Source organism: Mandrillus leucophaeus, unplaced genomic scaffold (assembly GCF_000951045.1).
Source record: "Mandrillus leucophaeus isolate KB7577 unplaced genomic scaffold, Mleu.le_1.0 Scaffold599, whole genome shotgun sequence".
In the NCBI taxonomy this organism is placed as follows: Eukaryota; Metazoa; Chordata; class Mammalia; order Primates; family Cercopithecidae; genus Mandrillus; species Mandrillus leucophaeus.
Window position 1 is genome coordinate 2,034,979 of NW_012106463.1, and position 20,200 is coordinate 2,055,178.

General features: G+C 36.8%; 1 protein-coding gene across 1 annotated transcript in view; it reads left to right on the forward strand.

Annotated features, from left to right (window-relative positions):
• Window positions 1-2,985: 2,985 nt before the first annotated feature.
• The window catches only part of COPB1 (coatomer protein complex, subunit beta 1), a 50,978-nt gene continuing 33,763 nt past the window's right edge, over window positions 2,986-20,200 (forward strand). Inside the window, exons 1-8 of the mRNA XM_011999580.1 lie at window positions 2,986-3,156; window positions 3,864-4,011; window positions 8,406-8,635; window positions 9,034-9,203; window positions 11,883-11,997; window positions 14,010-14,102; window positions 16,076-16,213; window positions 19,440-19,559. Of these exons, the coding sequence (XP_011854970.1) occupies window positions 3,921-4,011; window positions 8,406-8,635; window positions 9,034-9,203; window positions 11,883-11,997; window positions 14,010-14,102; window positions 16,076-16,213; window positions 19,440-19,559 (957 nt within the window). The 5' untranslated portion in view covers window positions 2,986-3,156; window positions 3,864-3,920. The remainder of the gene's footprint in view (window positions 3,157-3,863; window positions 4,012-8,405; window positions 8,636-9,033; window positions 9,204-11,882; window positions 11,998-14,009; window positions 14,103-16,075; window positions 16,214-19,439; window positions 19,560-20,200) is intronic.

Genomic DNA, 20,200 nt, shown 5'->3' on the forward strand with positions numbered 1-20,200 from the left:
AGCTGGGCATGGTAGCACACGCCTGTAGTCCCAGCTTCTCGGGAGGCTGAGGCAGGAAAATCGCTTGAACTTGGGAGGCGGAAGTTGCAGTGAGCTGAGATAATGCCACTGCACTCCAGCCTGGTCAGGCGACACAGCGAGACTCTGTCTCAAAAAATAAAAACAAAGATATTGTATGTTTATCCTTGTGGAACATGCACCTGTTCCACAAATGCAAACCACTAGTTGGCTTGTATTCAACTAAAATAAATAAATAAATAAATAAATATTCTGTATTGTATTTCGGGAGCAATTTAAGTAATTTTTTCAACGTGATTTTTAGTCTTATATACTGACTTTCGAACTTAAAGTCCTCCCACTCCAGTAATACTCAACCCCACTGTATATACAGTTCATTGTGACGCCCTTTCACGTTTAGTCTGTTGTACTCACATACTCCATTTAGTCTGCTGAATAATTACAAACAGTAAAATCCTAATGATGTTTTATAAAGTCTGTCACTTTGATACAAAGATACTCAATTCACCTGACATTTATTGAGCATGTGTATGTGCAGCTCTGAAAAACTGGCATGGAATAAAAGGCAGTAGCTAGGTGCGTTGGCTCACGCCTGTAATCCCAACACTTTGAGAGGCTGAGGTGGGAGGATTGCTTGAGTTCAGGAGTTCAAGACCAACCTGGGCAATATGGTGAGACCCCATCTCTATAAAAATTTTTAAAACTTAGCTGGGTGTGGTGGCACACATCTGTGGTCCCAGCTACTCAGGAGGCTGAGGTGGGAGAATCACTTGAGCCCAGAGTCTGCGGCTGCAATGAGCTATGATCACACCGCTGTACTCTGGCCTGGGTGACAGAGTGAGACTCTTGTCTCAAAAAAATAAAAGAAATAAAGTAGATGACAGGATTCAGGTCCTAGTTCTAACTCAGTGTTTGGCCATTACATGATTTGGTGGGGCAAGTCCCTATTCTCTAGGCCTTGACTTTTTAGATATCACAATTTCTATGGTCCTTGATATAATGACATGTCTTTGCTCTGCATTTATAATTTAAAAGGCATTCAAAATTATATGATTATATCTTAGAGTAAAAAAGCCCAAAACAAAATGTGTTTTACAACAGATCAGGAAGAGTTAATGAGGCTAATATTAAGGTCCTTATACCCATTCAAAAAGCTTTGTACTTAAGAATATGGAAAAATATATGCACTGCCAATGACAATTGTAGGTTCAGATCTAACTAAAGTAATATGTAAAACATTACATTTTCTTGCCTTTTCATATTTAGTACTTAATGACTTGGGGTCATGAGAAACCTCAAAGTTATTCTGTAACACAATGAACCTCCGGGGCAAATGAAGTCTGTACGGTTTAAGTCCTACCCCATGATGGCCCTAAACTGAGCTTTCTTACTGTAAGTCTAGTTTTTATACCTTTTTTGCTGACAGATTGCCACTTTTTGGTAAGTTAAGTGGGCTTGGAAACCAGATAACTGCATTTGTAAAACTTCATGTTAAAAACGAATACACAGAAAAGGAACAAACTGTTGTACACACATCTTGGATTGATCTCAAGGGAATTACACTGAGTAAAAAAATCCAGTCTCAAAATATTATTGTATAATTCCATTTATATAACATTGAGATGATAAAAATCATAGAAAATTATTAGTGGTTGCCACAGGTTAGTGTGGGAGGTGGCTATGGCTATCAAAGGATGACATGACAGCATGAGAATCCTTGTGATGGAACTGTTCTGTGTCTCGACTGTGTTGGTGATCACACACATATAAGAATGATAAAATTGTCTACAAGTGAATATAAAAATGAGTACATGTAAAACTAGTGAAGTCTGAATAAGGTTGGGTGAATTATGTCTGTCAATTTCTTGAAATTGATATTGTACTATATGCAAGATGTTACTATTGGGAGAAACTGGGTAAAGAGTATATGGAAACTGTATTCAAGTCATTCTACAATTGTTTTTTAAAAATGAGTGCACAGAATCAGAGGAGGCACTCTTAAAGTGCTGTCAACACATGGCTTTTGTAATACATTTTGGGTGCTCAAAGAATATGTAGTTTGCTTAATGGTTCTAAAAAGAGAAATCTCAAAAGAGCTAGATCCTACATAAATGAGGTACTATTGGTGTTCCATCTTCTGAGATGAACCTGTTAATTAGGGCAGTTGCCGTCAGATCTCTTTTTATTCACAATATTTTGCTTAAGCTTTAAAATATTTTGTTATTAATAATTGGCCATAAAACCTTTTTGGGGGAAGAGGGGGAGTAGGGGCGGGGCGTGCTATGGAACTTCAAATGGGCAAAACCAAAAGTACTGTGGCTGATTGCAGCTGTAACAATTAGGTCTTTGGAGATACGTAAAATCCTTTCAAGCAGTGACTGTCTCCCTTTATGCATAAAAATTTTTTCTAATCTACTGGGTGCTCAGGAAGGATCACGGAAAGAGGGCATTATTAAATAAAAAGAAATTATACCAATGTGGCTTTGGATTTTCAAATAACTCTAGCCCTACCTGCAGAGAGGCAGATTCAAACTACACGCGATGTTAAGAACTGAAATGGATTTTAATCTAGTGACCATTAATAAAATAACTGAATTAGTTTCCCAATAGTATTAGTTACTTTCCCAGTTTATTAGGGGGTTAGCAAGAAAAAGCATTCCTGGGTTTCCACTTTCCAGTCCAGAGCTGTTTTTCACGGGAATACAGCCCTGCAAAACTTTCCCTCTCTCCAAGCACTTCCTCCCCTTGACTGTTCCTGGAAGAAGGAACGATTTCCAGTTAGAGTTTAAATGAGCATAGTGCCTAACTCAGCTCTTGGCTTTCAGGGAAAACTAGAAAATACGTGGTTTCATTGCTCTGTGGCCTAATCCAACCCCGGACGAGAGAAGAGTAAGAAAATAGGATACACTTGCAGCGCGCAAGCGCTGCACAAAGAAGGCATGTCCTCTCTGAGTCGCCGTAGGTGCTAGGTGGCTGTGGCTTTGGTCGTTACCCCACCCCCTTCCACGTCAGCCAAGGACTCTGGAGCTGCCGCCGCTGCTGCGGGTTGGAGCTGGAGTAGACGGATCCACGGCTGCCCCAAACCACTACCCCTCGGAGCCCGGTAGTGGGCCACAAGCCCCCAGTCCCGGAGGAGTGGTGGGTCGGGCAGAGTCGGAAGAACTGGCTCTCTAGCTGGAAGATGCGGAAAGGGAGCGACTAGGCCGCTTGCGTCTGGGCCTGGCAGAGGGGACGGGGTGGGGGTAGGGGCGGGGGCCTAGGAAGCTCCGGGTCGGACGCTCCGTCCCGCCCTCTGTATTGGTCAGGGGTCTTTCCCTCCCAAGACCCCGAGGCTTACCCTTTCAGGCCCAGGCCTGCTTTGCTGGGGGAAGGGGAGGAGGAAGCGAGTGGGGCGAGGTGGGGGTGCAGCGCGCTGATTAAGGGACCCGCGGACATATAGTCGGAACCCACCAAGGACCGCGATAAAGCGCTTTAGGGTTTTGGCAGTGTATTCAGGCACAAGGTCTCCTAACTTGAGCATGCAGATTGTGTGTTGTGTTAAAAACTATATGTTCCATAACATTGTGGGGTTTGGCTGGGGGACTGTCACTGTTCTGTGGGCCTTCCTTCGGCTGTACAGCATTCTCAAACACTGGACTCGTGTGCGATGGAGGGAGTGATAGATAATATACCTTATGCCGGAGGTGACAGTGTGGTTTTTACTAGAATTTATTTTTATGGGAACACGATATAGATTGACCTGTCCTTTCTAATACTTTAAAATGTCACTATAGATACTGGTTTGTGGGTTTTTTGTTTGTTTCTTTGTTTGATTTGTAATCATTTACCTGTGTTTATTTTTCTAGATTTTCTGGCATCCTTAAGTCTTGTATCAAGGATTAATTATAATATAACCAGAAACCATGACGGCAGCTGAGAACGTGTGCTACACGTTAATTAACGTGCCAATGGATTCAGAACCACCATCTGAAATTAGCTTAAAAAATGATCTAGGTAAACTTTGATATTATTTTGAGAATGAAATGAAAAAAGAAAAGACGAAAATAAAAAACTCATATTTCATATTCCTTTATAATTAGAAATGCTTAATTTTTGTCTAAAGTTTTTCTAGGATCTCTTCAATAGACCTTTTATTAAATTAAATGCGAACTCCTTTAGACTAAATATTGATTGTTTGAAATAGAACATCTCAGTAAACCTAAAGAGATTTTAATAGTTTAGATATTCCTCAAAATGTCATAATTTTTGTGGAGTTCAATATATTATACTTAATGTAGCTGATGATATTCTCTAGGCAACAGATTGAGGATGTGTATTGGAATATCTTAATTCTATCGTGCACTTAATTTCGTGTTACTTAACTTGTAAAACCAAAAGAACTTTGTTCTTTGGGTTACCCACCCAGACAATTAGATCAACACTGGAATAAACATGTATTTTCCCGAAAAGTTTAACTTTTCATTTTTTAAGCATTTTTACAAACAAGAAAACAACTATATTTGTGAATTTTATTTTTTTAATGTTTAATTTTTGTGGGTATATAGTAGATGTATATATTTATGGGGTACATGAAATGCTTTGATACAGGCATGCAATGCATAATCATCACATCATGGAAAAATGGAGTATCCATCCCTTCAAGCATTTATCTTTTGTGTGACAAACCAGTTACACTTTTAGTTATTTTTAAATGTACAATTAAATTATTATTGACTATAGTTACCCCGGGTGCTATCAAATATTGGGTCTAACTCATTTTTTCTTTTTTAGCCATCTCCGCTTTCCTCCCACTACCCTTCCCACCTCTGATAACCATCCTTTTACTCTATCTCCATGAGTTTGTTTGATTTTTAGCTTCCACAAGTAAGTGAGAACATGTGAAGTTTGTCTTTCTGTGCCTGACTTATTTCACGTAACATAATGACCTCCAGTACCATCCATGTTGTTGCAAATGGCAGGATCTCATTCTTTTTTATGGTTGAATAGTACTCCATTGTGTATATGTACCACATTTTCTTTATCGATTTATCCGTTGGTGGACACAGGTTGCTTTCAAGTTTTGACTGTTGTAAACAGTGCTGCAACAAACATAGGAGTGCAGATATCTCTTTGATGTACTCACTTCCTTTCTTTTGGATATATACCCAGCAGTCAGATTGCTGAATCGTATGGTAGCTCTATTTTTAGTTTTTTGAGGACCCTCCAAACTTCTCTGTAGTGGTTGTACTAGTTTACATTCCTACCAACAGTGTACAAGGGTTCCCTTTTCTCCATATCTTCACCAGCATTTGTTATTGCTTGTCTTTTGGATAAAAGCCATTTTAACTGGGGTGAGATGATATCTCATTGTAGTTTTGATGTGCATTTCTCTTATGATCAGTGACGTTGAGCACCTTTTCATATGCCTGTTTGCCATTTGTATGTATTTCTGAAATGTCTGTTCAAATCTTTTGCCCATTTTTAGATCAGATTATGAGATTTTTTTTTCCTATAGAGTTTTTTGAGCTCCTTACATTTTCTGGTTATTAATCCCTTGTTAGATGGGTAGTCTGCACATATTTTCTTCCATTCTGTGGGTTGTCTCATCACGTATGTCAATTGTTTCCTTTGCTGTGCGGAAGCTTTTTAACTTGATATGATCCCGTTTGTCCGTTTTTGCTTTGGTTGCCTGTGCCTGTGGGGTATTACTGAAGACATTTTTGGCCAGACCAGTTACCTGGAGGTTTTTCCCAATGTTTTCTCGTAGTAGTTTCATAGTTTAAAGTCTTAGATTTAAGCCTTTAATCTATTTTGATTTTATTTTTGTATAAGTTAAGAGATAGGGACAAGTTTCATTCTTCTGCATTTAGTTTTCCAAGCACCACTGTTGAAGGGACTGTCTTTTCCCCAATGTATGTTCTTGGCACCTTTGTCAAAATGAGTTCACTGTAGGTGTATGGATTTGTTTCCAGGTTGTCTATTATTGTCCATCGGTCTGTGTGTGTTTTTATGCCAGTACCATGCTGTTTTGATTACTATAGCTATGTAGGATAATTTGATGTCAAATAATGTGATTCCTTCAGTTTTGTTCTTTTTGCTAAAGATTGCTTTAGCTATTCTGGGTCTTTTGTGGTTCCATATAAATTTTAGGATTGTTTTTTCTAGTTCTATGAAGAATGTCATTGGTATTTTGATAGGAATTTTATTGAATCTAGATTGTTTTGGGGGTGGTATGGACATTTTAGCAATATTGATTCTTCTAATCCATGATCATGGAAGATCTTTCCATTTGTTGATGTCCTCTTCAACTTCTTTCATCAGTATTTATAGTTTTCATTGTAGAACTCTTTTCATTTCTTTGATTAAATTAATTCCTAGATATCTAATTTTATGTGTGGGTATTGTAAATGGGATTAGATTAATTTTTAAATTTCTTTTTCAGATTGTTCACCGTTGGCATATAGAAATTTTACTTATTTTTGTATGTTGATTTTGTGTCCTCAAACTTAACTGAATTTATCATATTTCTGAATTTTAAAAATGTATCCTGTGTCTCCTTTTTGTGAGTGATTCTGTCAAGAAAAAAAATTTATAATTAATACACTTTCCAAAGTTATGATTCTTGTTTAATTGAACTACTAAAAATAAATATAACTTAAACTGATAAATATTGTTTAAACAGAGCAGAGTGAGAATTATGCTTCAAATATAGAAAGTATCTTTTAGAAGATAGTTTGCAGTTTGAAAAGAAACTTAATGTTTTACTTGTCTAATCCCACTTCTTAATCAGCAGTAATGGAATACCTCCTGATTTTAGGTTACTTAATACTAGGTTTCTATAGAGGTCTATTTTTAGAGAAGGGAAAAGAAACCCACTTTTATGACATTTAAAATGATACCATTATATGCATAAGCCACATATATTTCCCTGTTTTCATATTCATGTAGGATAGTTGAATGCAAAATAGTGAATACACTCATTAGTGGTTTTTTTCCCTCATAATTTAAAATTTTTCATTATTAGATCCTCAGGATACTTAAGGTTATAGGTAGGAAGGTAAAGAACAAAATTTGCCCCTAGTTGGAACAATGCCCTAGTCTTAATTGAAGCTGCCTTAACTACCTTCCTCCAACCAATAAATATATACGTACTCTCCAGTTTAATGTATATTTTTGCCATTAAGAACAGTTGAGACTGGGCACGGTGGCTCATGCCTGTTATCCCAGCACTTTGGGAAGCTGAGGCAGGTGGATCACTTGACGTCAGGAGTTCGAGACCAGAGTGACCAACATGGTGAAACCACATCTCTAGTAAAAATACAAAAAGTTTAAGTGGCTACCTCATCTGACTCTCAGAACTTTTCATTTAATAGCCGTTTAGCTCTAATTATTATAAATTTATTTCTCATATTTAGGCCCAAATCTGGTTCCCAGTAACTATTAGTTGTAGTTCTTTTCTACCATTAGTTTTCTACCATTAGTCGTAGTTCTTTTCCTCATAATAGTCCTGAGATTATTGAAGACTTGTGGTCACTCTTTGTTCTCCCCTTCCCAAGATAATTCATTTATTTTGATGATCTAAACAGTTGTAGTAGCAGTGTGCTGCTTCATACTTCTCTGCCTTTGAATTTTGCATCCAGAAGATTTTTAGTACTATAAATTCTTCAGTATGCAGTGATAATGGTGTGAAATTATAGATAGTTTTGCATAAAATACTTTATATTGCAGAGTTTTTAGGCTAAAAGTAAACTAGCATTTTATCTTAAATGTGTCATCCTTAATTCTAAATAATGACTACTAATCTAGAACATTTGAATTACCTCGCAGTTTTCCAGATGGTAAGAAAGATTCTAAAGTTTTACAGCCTGTAGAACTATGATGAGATTTTAGAAATAATGCACTATTTTAGTTTTCCGCCTTTTTGAGTATGACATTTCTCTTTCTAATGTTAAAAAAGTTACATATTTATCCTCCCGTAATAGTAGTTTTAACTTTGCTAAAATGCACACAAATAGCTAAAAGCTGTTTTGAATTCAGAAGCAATTAATAGCATGTGTTTACATTTTGAAAAATAGCTATATGTGTTTTGAAGCACATGTTTACTTGGTATGACTGTAGATTCATGGAGTCTGCATTAACTCAATTGGCTGGGAACCAGAAATCTAATCCAATGCCTTCATATTGTATATAAAGAGTCTGATTTCCAGAGATAAATGACTTGAACAAAGACAACTTGTTTGGTGGAGAACCAGGTGAAGAACGCTTGTCACTTGGGTTTGTACTTTTATTACCATTGCTGATACTGAATTAAGAAGATACATTTTATTTTGTTAATTGCTTTTAAATTTATGTGATGAATTTTCTTTTGAAATAATTGTGCTTTTTTTTTTTTTCAATTTGTGATTCAGAAAAAGGAGATGTAAAGTCAAAGACTGAAGCTTTGAAGAAAGTAATCATTATGATTCTGAATGGTGAAAAGCTTCCTGGACTTCTGATGACCATCATTCGTTTTGTGCTACCTCTTCAGGATCACACTATCAAGAAATTACTTCTGGTATTTTGGGAAATTGTTCCTAAAACAACTCCAGATGGGAGACTTTTACACGAGATGATCCTTGTATGTGATGCATATAGAAAGGTAAACCAAATCTTAATTTTGTCTGAATATTGCTTTGAATTTAGATCTAAAATTGGTAGAATGGGCTTTGTTTTAATTGTTAAAATTGAGTCTTTGATAAGATGTAAGTTGTAGAGATTTGGAATTAAAGTTGTAAAGAGTTATTGTAAAAAGTTTTATCGTCACTCTTTTCAGACATTTTCTATGCATTTTATGTGTATATATTAATTAAAAAACAGTGACACATGTAAGACATTGATGAGATAGGTAAAAATTGCTTCAGTCAACAAGAATATGATGGAAATTGGTAATCTAGGTCTTTTTTCTCAAATGTATTTTTTTTTCCATTGGAAAGTTTTGCATTAAAATTTTATTTTTGTAAAGAGCTGAAACTCAGCATATTTTAATTTTTATATCAGGATCTTCAGCATCCTAATGAATTTATTCGAGGATCTACTCTTCGTTTTCTTTGCAAATTGAAAGAAGCAGAATTGCTAGAACCTTTAATGCCAGCTATTCGTGCGTGTTTGGAGCATCGACACAGCTATGTTAGAAGAAATGCTGTTTTGGCCATCTATACCATCTATAGGTAAATAAAGATACTGCTTCAGCTTCATTTTGTGAAGACTGTTTAGTCTCTTAGACTAATGGTTCCAAAATGGTTGCTTGCAGACTGAATATAGCTTGGAGCTATGTTTTGTATGGCCAGCACTGTATATTTTATTATGAACATTGAAAAGTCAAAAGATCTGGCAGCGCTGGCCCTAGCTTCTGCATAACAACATTCTGCTGAACTTGGATAACAATAACCCCCTTTAAATAAGTTATATACTTTACAGTTTATGACAGTGCCTATCATTCTCAACCCTATTACTCCAAGCCACTTTATATGTTCACTTGCTTAGCTTTTAACTTTGGACTTTGTTTTAGAGTTCTTTTTGTGGAATGTCGGTCTTTTCTTTTTACTGTCAGAAGCTTTGAGGAAGGAACTTTTTAAATGAGAAGGGCTACAGTTATAATTGATTCCAATTCTTAGAAAACTGAAGATTTTGAAATTTTGTTTTTGTTTTGTTTTGAGATGGAGTTTCACTCTTGTTGCCCAGGCTGGAGCACAGTGGCGCGATCTCAGCTCACAACAACCTCCACCTCCTGGGTTCAAGTGATTCTTCTGCTTCAGCCTCCCAAGTAGCTGGGATTACAGGCACCCACCACCATGCTCAGCCAATTTTTGTATTTTTAGTAGAGACAGGGTTTCACCATGTTGGCCAGGCTGGTCTCGAACTCCTGACCTCAAGTGATCCACCCGCCTTGGCCTCCCAAAGTGCTGGGATTGTAGGCGTGGGCTACCACACCTGGCTGAGATTTTGAATTTTTAAACCAATTCAAGGAATCAGATGAAGCTAGAATGCTCAGTTTTTACAGTCACAGGTATCAATTCATTAAGCACTACAATGTAATGTTTATAAGCATCTTTGTACTTTAGTAGATTTGTTGGTTAAGATACAATTTCATAGTTATCTTACTATTAGATTTTATCCATTAAGGAAAGTGGTATTCTGGTTAATAATGTAGGTGAGCCAGGTGTGGCGGCTGATGCCTGTAATCCCAGCACTTTGGAAGGCCAAGGCGGGCCGATCACCTGAGGTCGGGAGTTCGAGACCAGCCTGACCAACATGGAAAACCCCGTCTCTACTAAAAATACAAAATTAGCCGGGCGTGGTGGCACATACCTGTAATCCCAGTTACTCGGGAGGCTGAGGCAGTAGAATTGCTCAAACCTGGGAGGCAGAGGTTGCGGTGAGCCAGGATCACACCATTGCACTCTAGCCTGGGCAACAAGAGCGAAACTCCATCTCAAAAATTAGAATAATAATAATAATAATGATGTAGGTGAGTTCCTTTAATGTTACCATACAGACTACACAAATTTCAGAATTTAAACTATAGTGCATATAGAAAAATTAGGCCACTTATAAGACTGTTGGAAATTTGAACAAATTTGTTCAAATTTGTGAGATATGATGATGAATAATTAGTTTTACAAGAGTCCTCAATTTTAGAGAAACCTACCAATATATTTACAGAAGAAAGGATGCATTGCCTATTGCCTGTGATTTGCTTCAAAATAATATGGCAGGAGGGAAATTTGGCAAGGATATAGATGAAACAAAACTAGCTATGAATTAATAATTGTTGAAGCAAGGTGATGCATTTTATTAAGCTAGTGTTCACTCTTCTGTGTACTAATATTTCTAAATTTCCAAAAGAAGAGGCAAGTCAGTAAGTAAATAGCGCACAACTAATAAAATCCAAGGTGCTATTTTCTTCCTCTTAATGTAATTCTTAATATATTGATATGCTTAAAATGTATGCACAACAGTTATTAGAGACACTAGTTAACAGATGGCATGTTGAATAAATCAGCTTTTTCTGTATTGAACTAGAAAACGTATAATTTGATAACTTAATAGATGAAGGTTTAACTTTGTGTTTCCTTCTCCCAGTTCCAATTGATTTGAAGTTTCAAACAGCAGGCTGGGCATGGTGGCTCATGTCTGTAATCCCAGCACTTTGGGAAGCCGAGGCGGGTGAATCACTTGAGGTCAGGAGTATGAGACAAGCCTGGCCAACATGGCAAAATGCCGTCTCTACTAAAAAAATAACAAAAATTCGCCTGGCATGGTGGTGCGTGCCTGTAGTCTCAGATACTCAGGAGGCTGAGGCAGGAGAATCACTTGACCTGGGAGGTAGAGGTTGCAGTGAGCTGAGATCACTCCACAGCACTCCAGCCTGGGCAAAAGAGCGAGACTCCGTTTCAAAAAAAAAAAAAAAAAGAAGTTTTAAAAAGCAAATGAAATGGCTGGGCACGGTGGCTCACACCTGTAATCCCAGCACTTTGGGAGGCCAAGGTGGGCAAATCATGAGGTCAGGAGTTCAAGACCAGCCTGGCCAACATGGTGAAACCCCATCTCTAATAAAAATACAAAAAATTAGCTGGGCATAGTGGTGGGCACCCTATAATCCCAACTACTCAGAAGGCTGAGGCAGGAGAATCACTTGAACCCTGGAGGTGGAGGCAGCAGTGAGCTGAGATCGCACCACTGCACTCCAGCCCAGGCAACAGAGTAAGACTGTCTCAAAAAAAAAAAAAGCAAAAGAATAATTTATGTTGTAAAGTTTGATTAAATTTAATTTTGGTATTGTCCAGAGAGTTACTAAAATAGTAAAGTAGGTTTTTATTAAATATGGATATCTGTTTTATTTAAAGAAATTTTGAACATCTTATACCTGATGCTCCTGAACTGATACATGATTTTCTGGTGAATGAGAAGGATGCAAGTTGCAAAAGGAATGCATTTATGATGCTAATTCATGCAGATCAGGTGAAGTACTTTTGAAAAAATACTTTTATTACTGTATTTAAGTGAGAATTAAAAGTATTACATAGGCTTAATCATGGTTTTAGTCAGTAATTTTGTTTATAGTTCATGTGGTTTGTGTATTTTGATAATTTTAGGCTTGTAGAAAAATACATTTTTTTTAACGCTTCTCTAAAATATTGCATACATATACATTCTTTTTTTTCAATTAAACATTGAAGAGGCATTTTAGAACAGCCACCTTACAGTTTTTTAAAATTGAAATTATTATGGCTGTGTTCTATTTTGGGGCTTTGATGACCTGTTCTTTCTTACGTCGGTATAGATCTAAAATTGTTTAGTAGAGAAAAATAGTAGCTTTGCATAGGTACATCCTTAGCCATGCCTGTGGAAATAGGGTGGCCTTCAGTGTAGATGTGTATCCTTTTAAGTTCTTCAGCTTTCATACGTGGGTGCCAACTCTGCATCCTGCTCTGCTGGTGGTTAAAGTATATGGATCTACTTTTGGTTAGCAATTACTCTGTACACCTTGATGCCATCTAATCTTGAAATTTTCTAGCCAGTATTTATCACCAAAATATGGGAAATAATATGCATGAAGACTGAAAAATAGGGAGGCCTTCCATTCCTCTGAAATCTAGATACTGTTACTTTTTTCCCCCAGATCTTCCTTTAATGGATTGTCCCCTAATTATTTAAAATTGTGGTAACATACACATAACAAAAATTATCACCTTAACCATTTTTAAGTGTTCCATGATTTTAAATACATTTATAATGTAGTACCATCACTACCTTCCATCCTCATAACTTTTTTTATCTTGCAAAGCTGAAACTCTGTACCCATCAAAAAAAAAAAATCCTTATTACCATTTCCTCCCAGTCCCTGGCAACCACCATTCTACTTGCTGTCTCTGTGATTTTGACTACTCTAAGTAGTCCATGTAAGTGGAATCATACAATATTTGTCCTTTTGTAACTGGCTTATTTCGCTTAGCATAATGTCTTCAAGGTTCATTTATGTTGCAGTATGTGTTGGAATTTCTTTCCTTTTTAAGGCTAAGTAATACCTGATTGTAAATATATGCCACATTGGGTTTACCTGTTCATCCATTGGTGGACGCTTGGGTTACTTCAGCCTTTTAGCTATTAGGAATAATGCTATTGTGAACGTAGATGTACACGTATCTGTTTGAGACTTTGCTTTCTGTTCTTTTGGGTATATACTCAGAAGTGGAATTACTGAATATACAGCACTTCTGTTTTTAATTTTTTTAGAAGTTGCCATACTGTTTTCCACAGCAGCTCTACCATTTTACATTCCACTGGTAGTGCACAAGGGTTCCAGCTTCTCCACATTCTTGCTAACACTTGTTACTATTTTTTTTGATAGTAGCAACGTTAATGGGCATGCGAAGCAGTATTCGATATTGTCATTTTGTCTTCCTAAACAAGATTATGAGAAAGCTGTTTATATGAGCCACAGTGTTTTGTCCTCTTGTGTAATTGGTTTTACTGACCAATGCTTTTGGCATTATGCTGTTAACCTACATTAAGGGACATAATCAGAAATAGTCCAATAAAATTTATTGATACTTTTACTGGAGAGATGTTTTCAGTATTGTAGTTCTTTATATTACAATGTCCAATATATGAGAACACATAGGAGATTTTTCTTTTAGGTCTCAGTAATAGGAATAACTATATACCTAAGCAGCTGGTTTTGATTGTATGGATACCCTGAATCCCATAACACATAGTTTTTCCCTCTTTGGTTTAGCTGCTAGAAAATCAGACCCCAGGTTTGTGGCTCATTTCCAGAAAATATATTTAACTTTATGTCTTATATTTTATATGTTAACTTTGTTCTTGATTTTTGTTCCCAATTAATATCTCTTTGCCCTGATCTCCTCATTTGTTTTATATTGAGTTGTAATGTGTGTATTTTTTTAAGATGCATTAAGTTCTTCTATTGAATGAGGTGGCGGACGATAAATATATTCTTATTATTTTAGGATCGAGCTTTAGATTACTTAAGTACTTGTATTGATCAAGTTCAAACATTTGGAGACATTCTGCAGTTGGTTATTGTTGAACTGATTTATAAGGTAAGAATGATAATCTATGATGGGTAAAATAAACTCAGCAGTTTAAGACAGGGTTAAATAGTTTCTTTCTGGGATAATAATTGCTAGGATAATATATTTTAATAGTATAAATATTTTATAGCATAGCCTAGTAAAGCCTTTTTTTCTTTTACTTTTGGTTTATTGTGTTTTCCAAGTAGAATACTTGCTTATATCCTTTCTAAACCTCCATAAAGATTCTGATAAAAATTCATGGCTTGAGCCAGTGTAGCTCACATAAATCATTGTGAACTTCCCAGTCACTGAATAGATTATGAATTAGGCTTTAGGATAAAATTCAAGATTTTCTTAAGCGTATATCAGACTACTAAAATCAAACAAAAAAGCCTTAAATACTTTTTATGTTCCCTGTTTGTAAAAGAGAATAGAAAAAATTTAAATGCATGAAATATGACATTGTAGGCCATTGACAGGAAATCTAAAGCCAGCTAAGAATTTTGGATTTTTAAATGAAGTACTATATTGGCAATACTTTATTGTGATATATCCTTTGAAAGAGTTTATTACATCTTAATGTTCTGATAAAAGGTACAGTAAGATCCAACTTTGCTATTGATACCATTAGAGGCCAACAAAACGTAGGTCCAGATGACTTTATTAAATACAATAGTATGGTCAAAACATCTGTGGTAGACACTACTAACTGATTATAGCTGTCTTTGCTTCTGTAAGAAGGGGCTCCTCTTAACACAAGGTACCAGTAGTTTGGAATGGAAGTTTAAAATGAAACGAAGACTGGTAAATATACAGTTTTTGTTTTCGTTTTTTGTGTTTTTTGGTGGAGTCTCGCTCTGTTGCACAGCCTGGAGTGCAGTGGCACGATCGTGGCTCTCTGTTGCCTCTACCTCCTGGGCTCAAGCGATTCTCCTGCCTCAGCCTCCTAAGTAGCTGGAATTACAGGTGCATGTCACCGTGCCGAGCTGATTTTTGTATTTTTAATGGAGATGGGGTTTCACCATGTTGCCCAGGCTGGTCCCAAACTCCTGACTTCGTGATCTGCCCACTTCAGCCTCCCAAAGTGCTGGGATTACAGGCATGAGCCACCATGCCCAGCCTATAGTTCTTTTTAATTCGTGTGTATTAGGATGCCGCTGAGGTTCTCAAAATTAGCAGTTCTCTGCTATCTAATGACTTGTTTAGTAGGGTCCATGTTTTAGTAAAAGGGAATAGCTTTTAAGTCATGTCCATGTAATAGAGATTTGACTATATATATTTTAGGAAAATCTAATATGAATACTGACTTCAAAAGAGAAAAAATAAGGGATATTTGCTATGCAAGCAAAGGTATCAGGATGCGTTTAGATGGGATAGAAATTTTTAGTTTTCTCTCCAAAGTTGAATACAGTTTCAAATAATAAGTAGTAGTACTTGGGAAAAATGTGTTATCTTTCTTGCTTGAAAAACTGGTATTTTCCTTTTATTAGCTATTGAGATTTATATCATCCGTCAAGTTTCTCTTTGGCATCCAGAATAAAAATGTAGGACCAAATTTAATATCCTGTGACAGTACCCATATTAGTGTACTGGGTTAATGTGTCCTTACTTTTGTTACTTTACATTTTCTTTTTCTCTTTCACTTGTGTATAACATACACATGTTTTAAGCCATCAGAAAACCTTTTATGAAACAGTAAAAATATAAATTATGATGGGATGAATAAATGAATGCATAGCTATAAAAATTACTTCGTTCACACCATCCTAAAGCCATTTCTTATCTATGTTTTTGTTGGCCTCTTACTTCTTTCTGAAATTACCAGTGTTGTGTCAGTGTCTTATCCCATTTTGGCTGATGTTTTCATATGTCCTCATAAGACTGTTCTTAGCTTTCATATTGAGAAAACTAGCATACCATAAGCTGATGTTCATGAAAAAACTCCATTTGAAAACAAGCGTTCCTGAAATCAGTTGAAGTCTTAATGTTTTCTTCTCCAGGTCTGTCACGCTAATCCATCAGAAAGAGCTCGTTTTATTCGCTGCATCTATAACTTACTACAGTCATCCAGCCCTGCTGTAAAATATGAAGCTGCTGGGACATTAGTGACACTCTCTAGTGCACCAACTGCAATCAAGGTACTGTGTATTTCTTTTGAGGCCAGATTAGGTGATTGATTTTCTGTCTTAGCACTCTTGATTTAGTGACATTGCAATTCACTATGTGGTTACATGGCACAGAGAGAACAACTACAAATTTTATAAAACTATTTGATGCTTTACATTGTTCATCCTTCCTTCTTTTCTTCCTTCCTGCTTTCATACACATGTATATAGATACAGACAGAGAATGACAGTACAATTAACCTCTGACAACACAAGGTTCAAACTGCACAAGTCCACTTATACATGGACTTTTTTTCCACTTCTACTCCTGAAACAGCAAGACCAATCCCTCTTCCTCTTCCTCCTCCTCCTTAGCCTACTCAGTGTAAAGAGGTTGGGAATGAAGACCTTTATGATGATCTACTTCCTCTTAATGAGTAGTAAATATTTTCCATACACTTTTCTTAACATTTTCTTTTTTCTAGCTTACTTGATTGTAAGAATATATAATACATTTAACATATGAAATACGAGTTTTTGTTTTGTTTTGTATGAGACAAGGTATTGCTTTGTCACCCAGGCTGGAGTGGGGCAATCTTGGCTCACTGCAACCTCCACCTCCCGGGTTCAAGCAATTCCCCTTCCTCAGCTTCCTGAGTAGCTGGGATTACAGGTGCCCACTACTATGGCCCATCTTATTTTTTGTATTTTTAGTAGAGATGGAGTTTCACCATGTTGGCCAGGCTGATCTCGAACTCTAGACCTCAAGTGATCCGCCCACCTCAGCCTACCACAATGCTGGGATTATAGGCGTGAGCCACCACGCCTGACCACAAAACATGTTTTAATCAACTGTGTTATTGGTAAGGCTTCTGGCCAACGGTAGGTTATTAGTAGTTAAGTTTTTGGGGAGTCAAAAGTTATGTGTGTGGCTGGGCACAGAGGCTAACACCTAAAATCCCAGCACTTTGGGAGGCCAAGCTGGGAGGATTGCTTAAAACCGGGAGTTTGAGACCAGCCTGGGCAACAGAGAGAAACCCTATCTGTACAGAACTTTTTTTTTTTTAATTAACTGGTGCTAGGTGTGGTGGTGCATGCCTGGAGACTCAGTACTTTGGGAGGCCAAGGTGGGATGATTGTTGGAGGCCAGGAGTTCGAGGTTGCAGTGAGCTATGGTGGTGCCACTGTACTCTAGCCTAGGCAACAGAGCAAGACAAAAAATAATATGAATTAGCTAGGCATGGCGGTGTGTGCTTATAGTCCCAGCTATTCTGAAGACTGAGGCATGAGGATAGCTTGAGCCCAGGAGTTCAAGACTGCAGTGAGCTGTGATTACTCCAGCCTAGGTGAAAGAGTGAGACCCTGTCTCTAAGAAAATAAAAATTAAAAGAAAAATGTTACATGTAGATTTTAAGTTTTAGTGAGTGTTTTCAATAATAGAGTATTACCTTTCTCCCTTTCTCTAATTTATTCTATCAAGACTATATCAGCAACCCCTAATCTGTTCAGAGAATGAGCTGTTCTAAAAGCCAAATTGTTTAAATTAGAGAATTTACTGCTTTACCCTCCAAAACTTGAAATTTTTTTTTATTTTTTATTTTGAAATAATTTTAAACTTACAGAAAAATTGCAAACATAGTACAAAGTCCTTTTTTTTTTTTTTTGGTTTTTTGTTTGTGTTTGAGATGGAGTCTCACTCTGCTGCTCAGGCTGGAGTGTAGGGGCATGATCTTGGCTCACTGCAACCTCCGCCTCCCAGGTTCAAGTGGTTCTCCTGCCTCAGCGTCCTGAGTAGCTGGGACTACAGGCGCACGCCACCACACCCAGCTAATTTTTGTATTTTCAGTAGAGACAGGGTTTCACCGTGTTGGCCAGAATGGTCTTGATCTCCTGACCTTGTGATCCACCCACCTCAACCTTCCAAAGTGCTAGGATTATAAGCGTGAGTCACCACACCTGACCGGGACATAGTTCTTATATATTCTTCACCCAGCCTTTCTCATATGTTCACATCTTCTATAATCATTGTATAATTGTCAAAACTACAAAATTAACATTAGAACAATATCATTAACCAAACTACAGGCTTTATTTATATTTCATCAGTTTTTCCACTGATGTTCGTTTTTTGTTCAGGATCTAATCTAGGATCTCATATTGCATTTAGTGGTCATATCATAGTTTCCTCCAGTCTGTGCTGGTTCTCAGTCATTTATTATTTTTCGTGACCTTGACGCATTTGAAGAAGACTGGCTGGTTTGTTTGTAAAATATCCCTCAACTTGGGTTTGTCTGTTTTCTCAGATTGAGGTTGTACATTTTTGGAAAGAATACCACAGAAGTGATGTGTCCTTCTCAGTGTATCTTATCAAGGAGTACATGATTTCTATATGTCTTATTACTGATGATGTTAACCTTGATCAGTGAAGTTGCTGTCTGCCAGATCTTCCAGTTTTATGATTTCTTCTGGTATAATCAGTAAATGTTGTAGGGGGGAGATACTTTGAAACTATGCAAATATATACTGTTGTTCCTCAAATTCACACCTACTTATTTCAGCATCCATCAGTGGATTTTCTTACAACAATTATTGCTATGGTATTCTAATGGTGGTTTTCTGTTTCTCTCATTCAATATTTATTAATGAAATTCTTGTGCAGGGAAGGGCTGTTCTTTCTCTTCCCTCCCTCCCTTCTTTTCCTTCTTTCTTTATATCAGTATGGATATTTTATTCTATCATTCTAAAATACTTTACACATTTTTTGTCTTAATAATTATTATAAATACTAAAATATTTTAACAACTCTGGGTGATCTTTATATTCTTGTTGTTTCTGTACTGCAATGCAGATGAGTTAGACTTTGCCTCTAAACTGAAATATGCTTAATAGATGTACTTCTTGGGATTTTTTTTCCTGCTTTTTTCTGGCTTGTTCCTTAGTTTCAATCCTTAATTTTTGGCTATTAGTAAGTATTTCTACCTGTAGCAGCTTTTTTTCATCCTTTTAATTTGTAATGCCTCTAATCTTCTGTAAGTTTGAAAAATAACAAGGGACTAGAGGAACCCATTCCTCAGAACAAAATGTATAATGTATAAACTCTAGTACAGGGATTAATTAATGAATGTATTGTGCCTTCATGGGAGTGTGTGTGTGTGTGTGTGTGGGTGTGCGCGCGTGCACACGCACGCGCATGCTTATTTTCAGATTTTATGTTTATGATAGATGAATAAGTTCTTAAAATATTTCTTTTTTTATATAGGCCGCTGCTCAGTGTTACATTGATTTAATTATTAAGGAGAGCGACAACAATGTAAAACTCATAGTTTTGGATCGCTTGATAGAATTAAAAGAGCATCCTGCTCATGAACGAGTATTACAGGTAAGTGTTATCTGAAAGAGAGAGATCCTAAATGAAATATTTTTCAAATTTAGGTCATTCTCAAGCTTTGCCCATCTTGGTTAACCTAAATGCTTGAAAACTGAGCGGTTTATATTTTGATCAGCTAAAGTGTTAATTATGGAGTCATCATAGACTTTTGGGATATTATCTTTACCATAAAAAAAATTTCTAAAATGGCTGGATGTGGTGGCTCATGCCTGTAATCCCAGCACTTTGGGAGGCAGAGATGGGCAGATCATCTGAGGTCAGGAGTTTGAGACCAGCCTGGCCAACGTGGTAAAACCCAGTCTGTACTAAAAATACAAAAATTAGCTGGGCGTGGTAAGGTGCATCTGTAATCCCAACTACTTGGGAGGCTGAGGGCAGGAGAATCACTTGAACCCAGGAGGCAGAGGTTGCAGTGAGCTGAGATCGCACCACTGCACTCTAGCCTGGGCAACAGAGTGAGACTCTGTCTCAAAAAAAAAATTTTTTTTCTAAAGTAAATCGATATTATCTTTTTTATCTTTTTGGTTTGTACTGTATTGACTATTCTTAGGGAGAGTGACATACTCATTTTAATTTGAATATAATTTACATTTCATGGAAAATTATTATACCAATTGATTGAGAACAAAAGT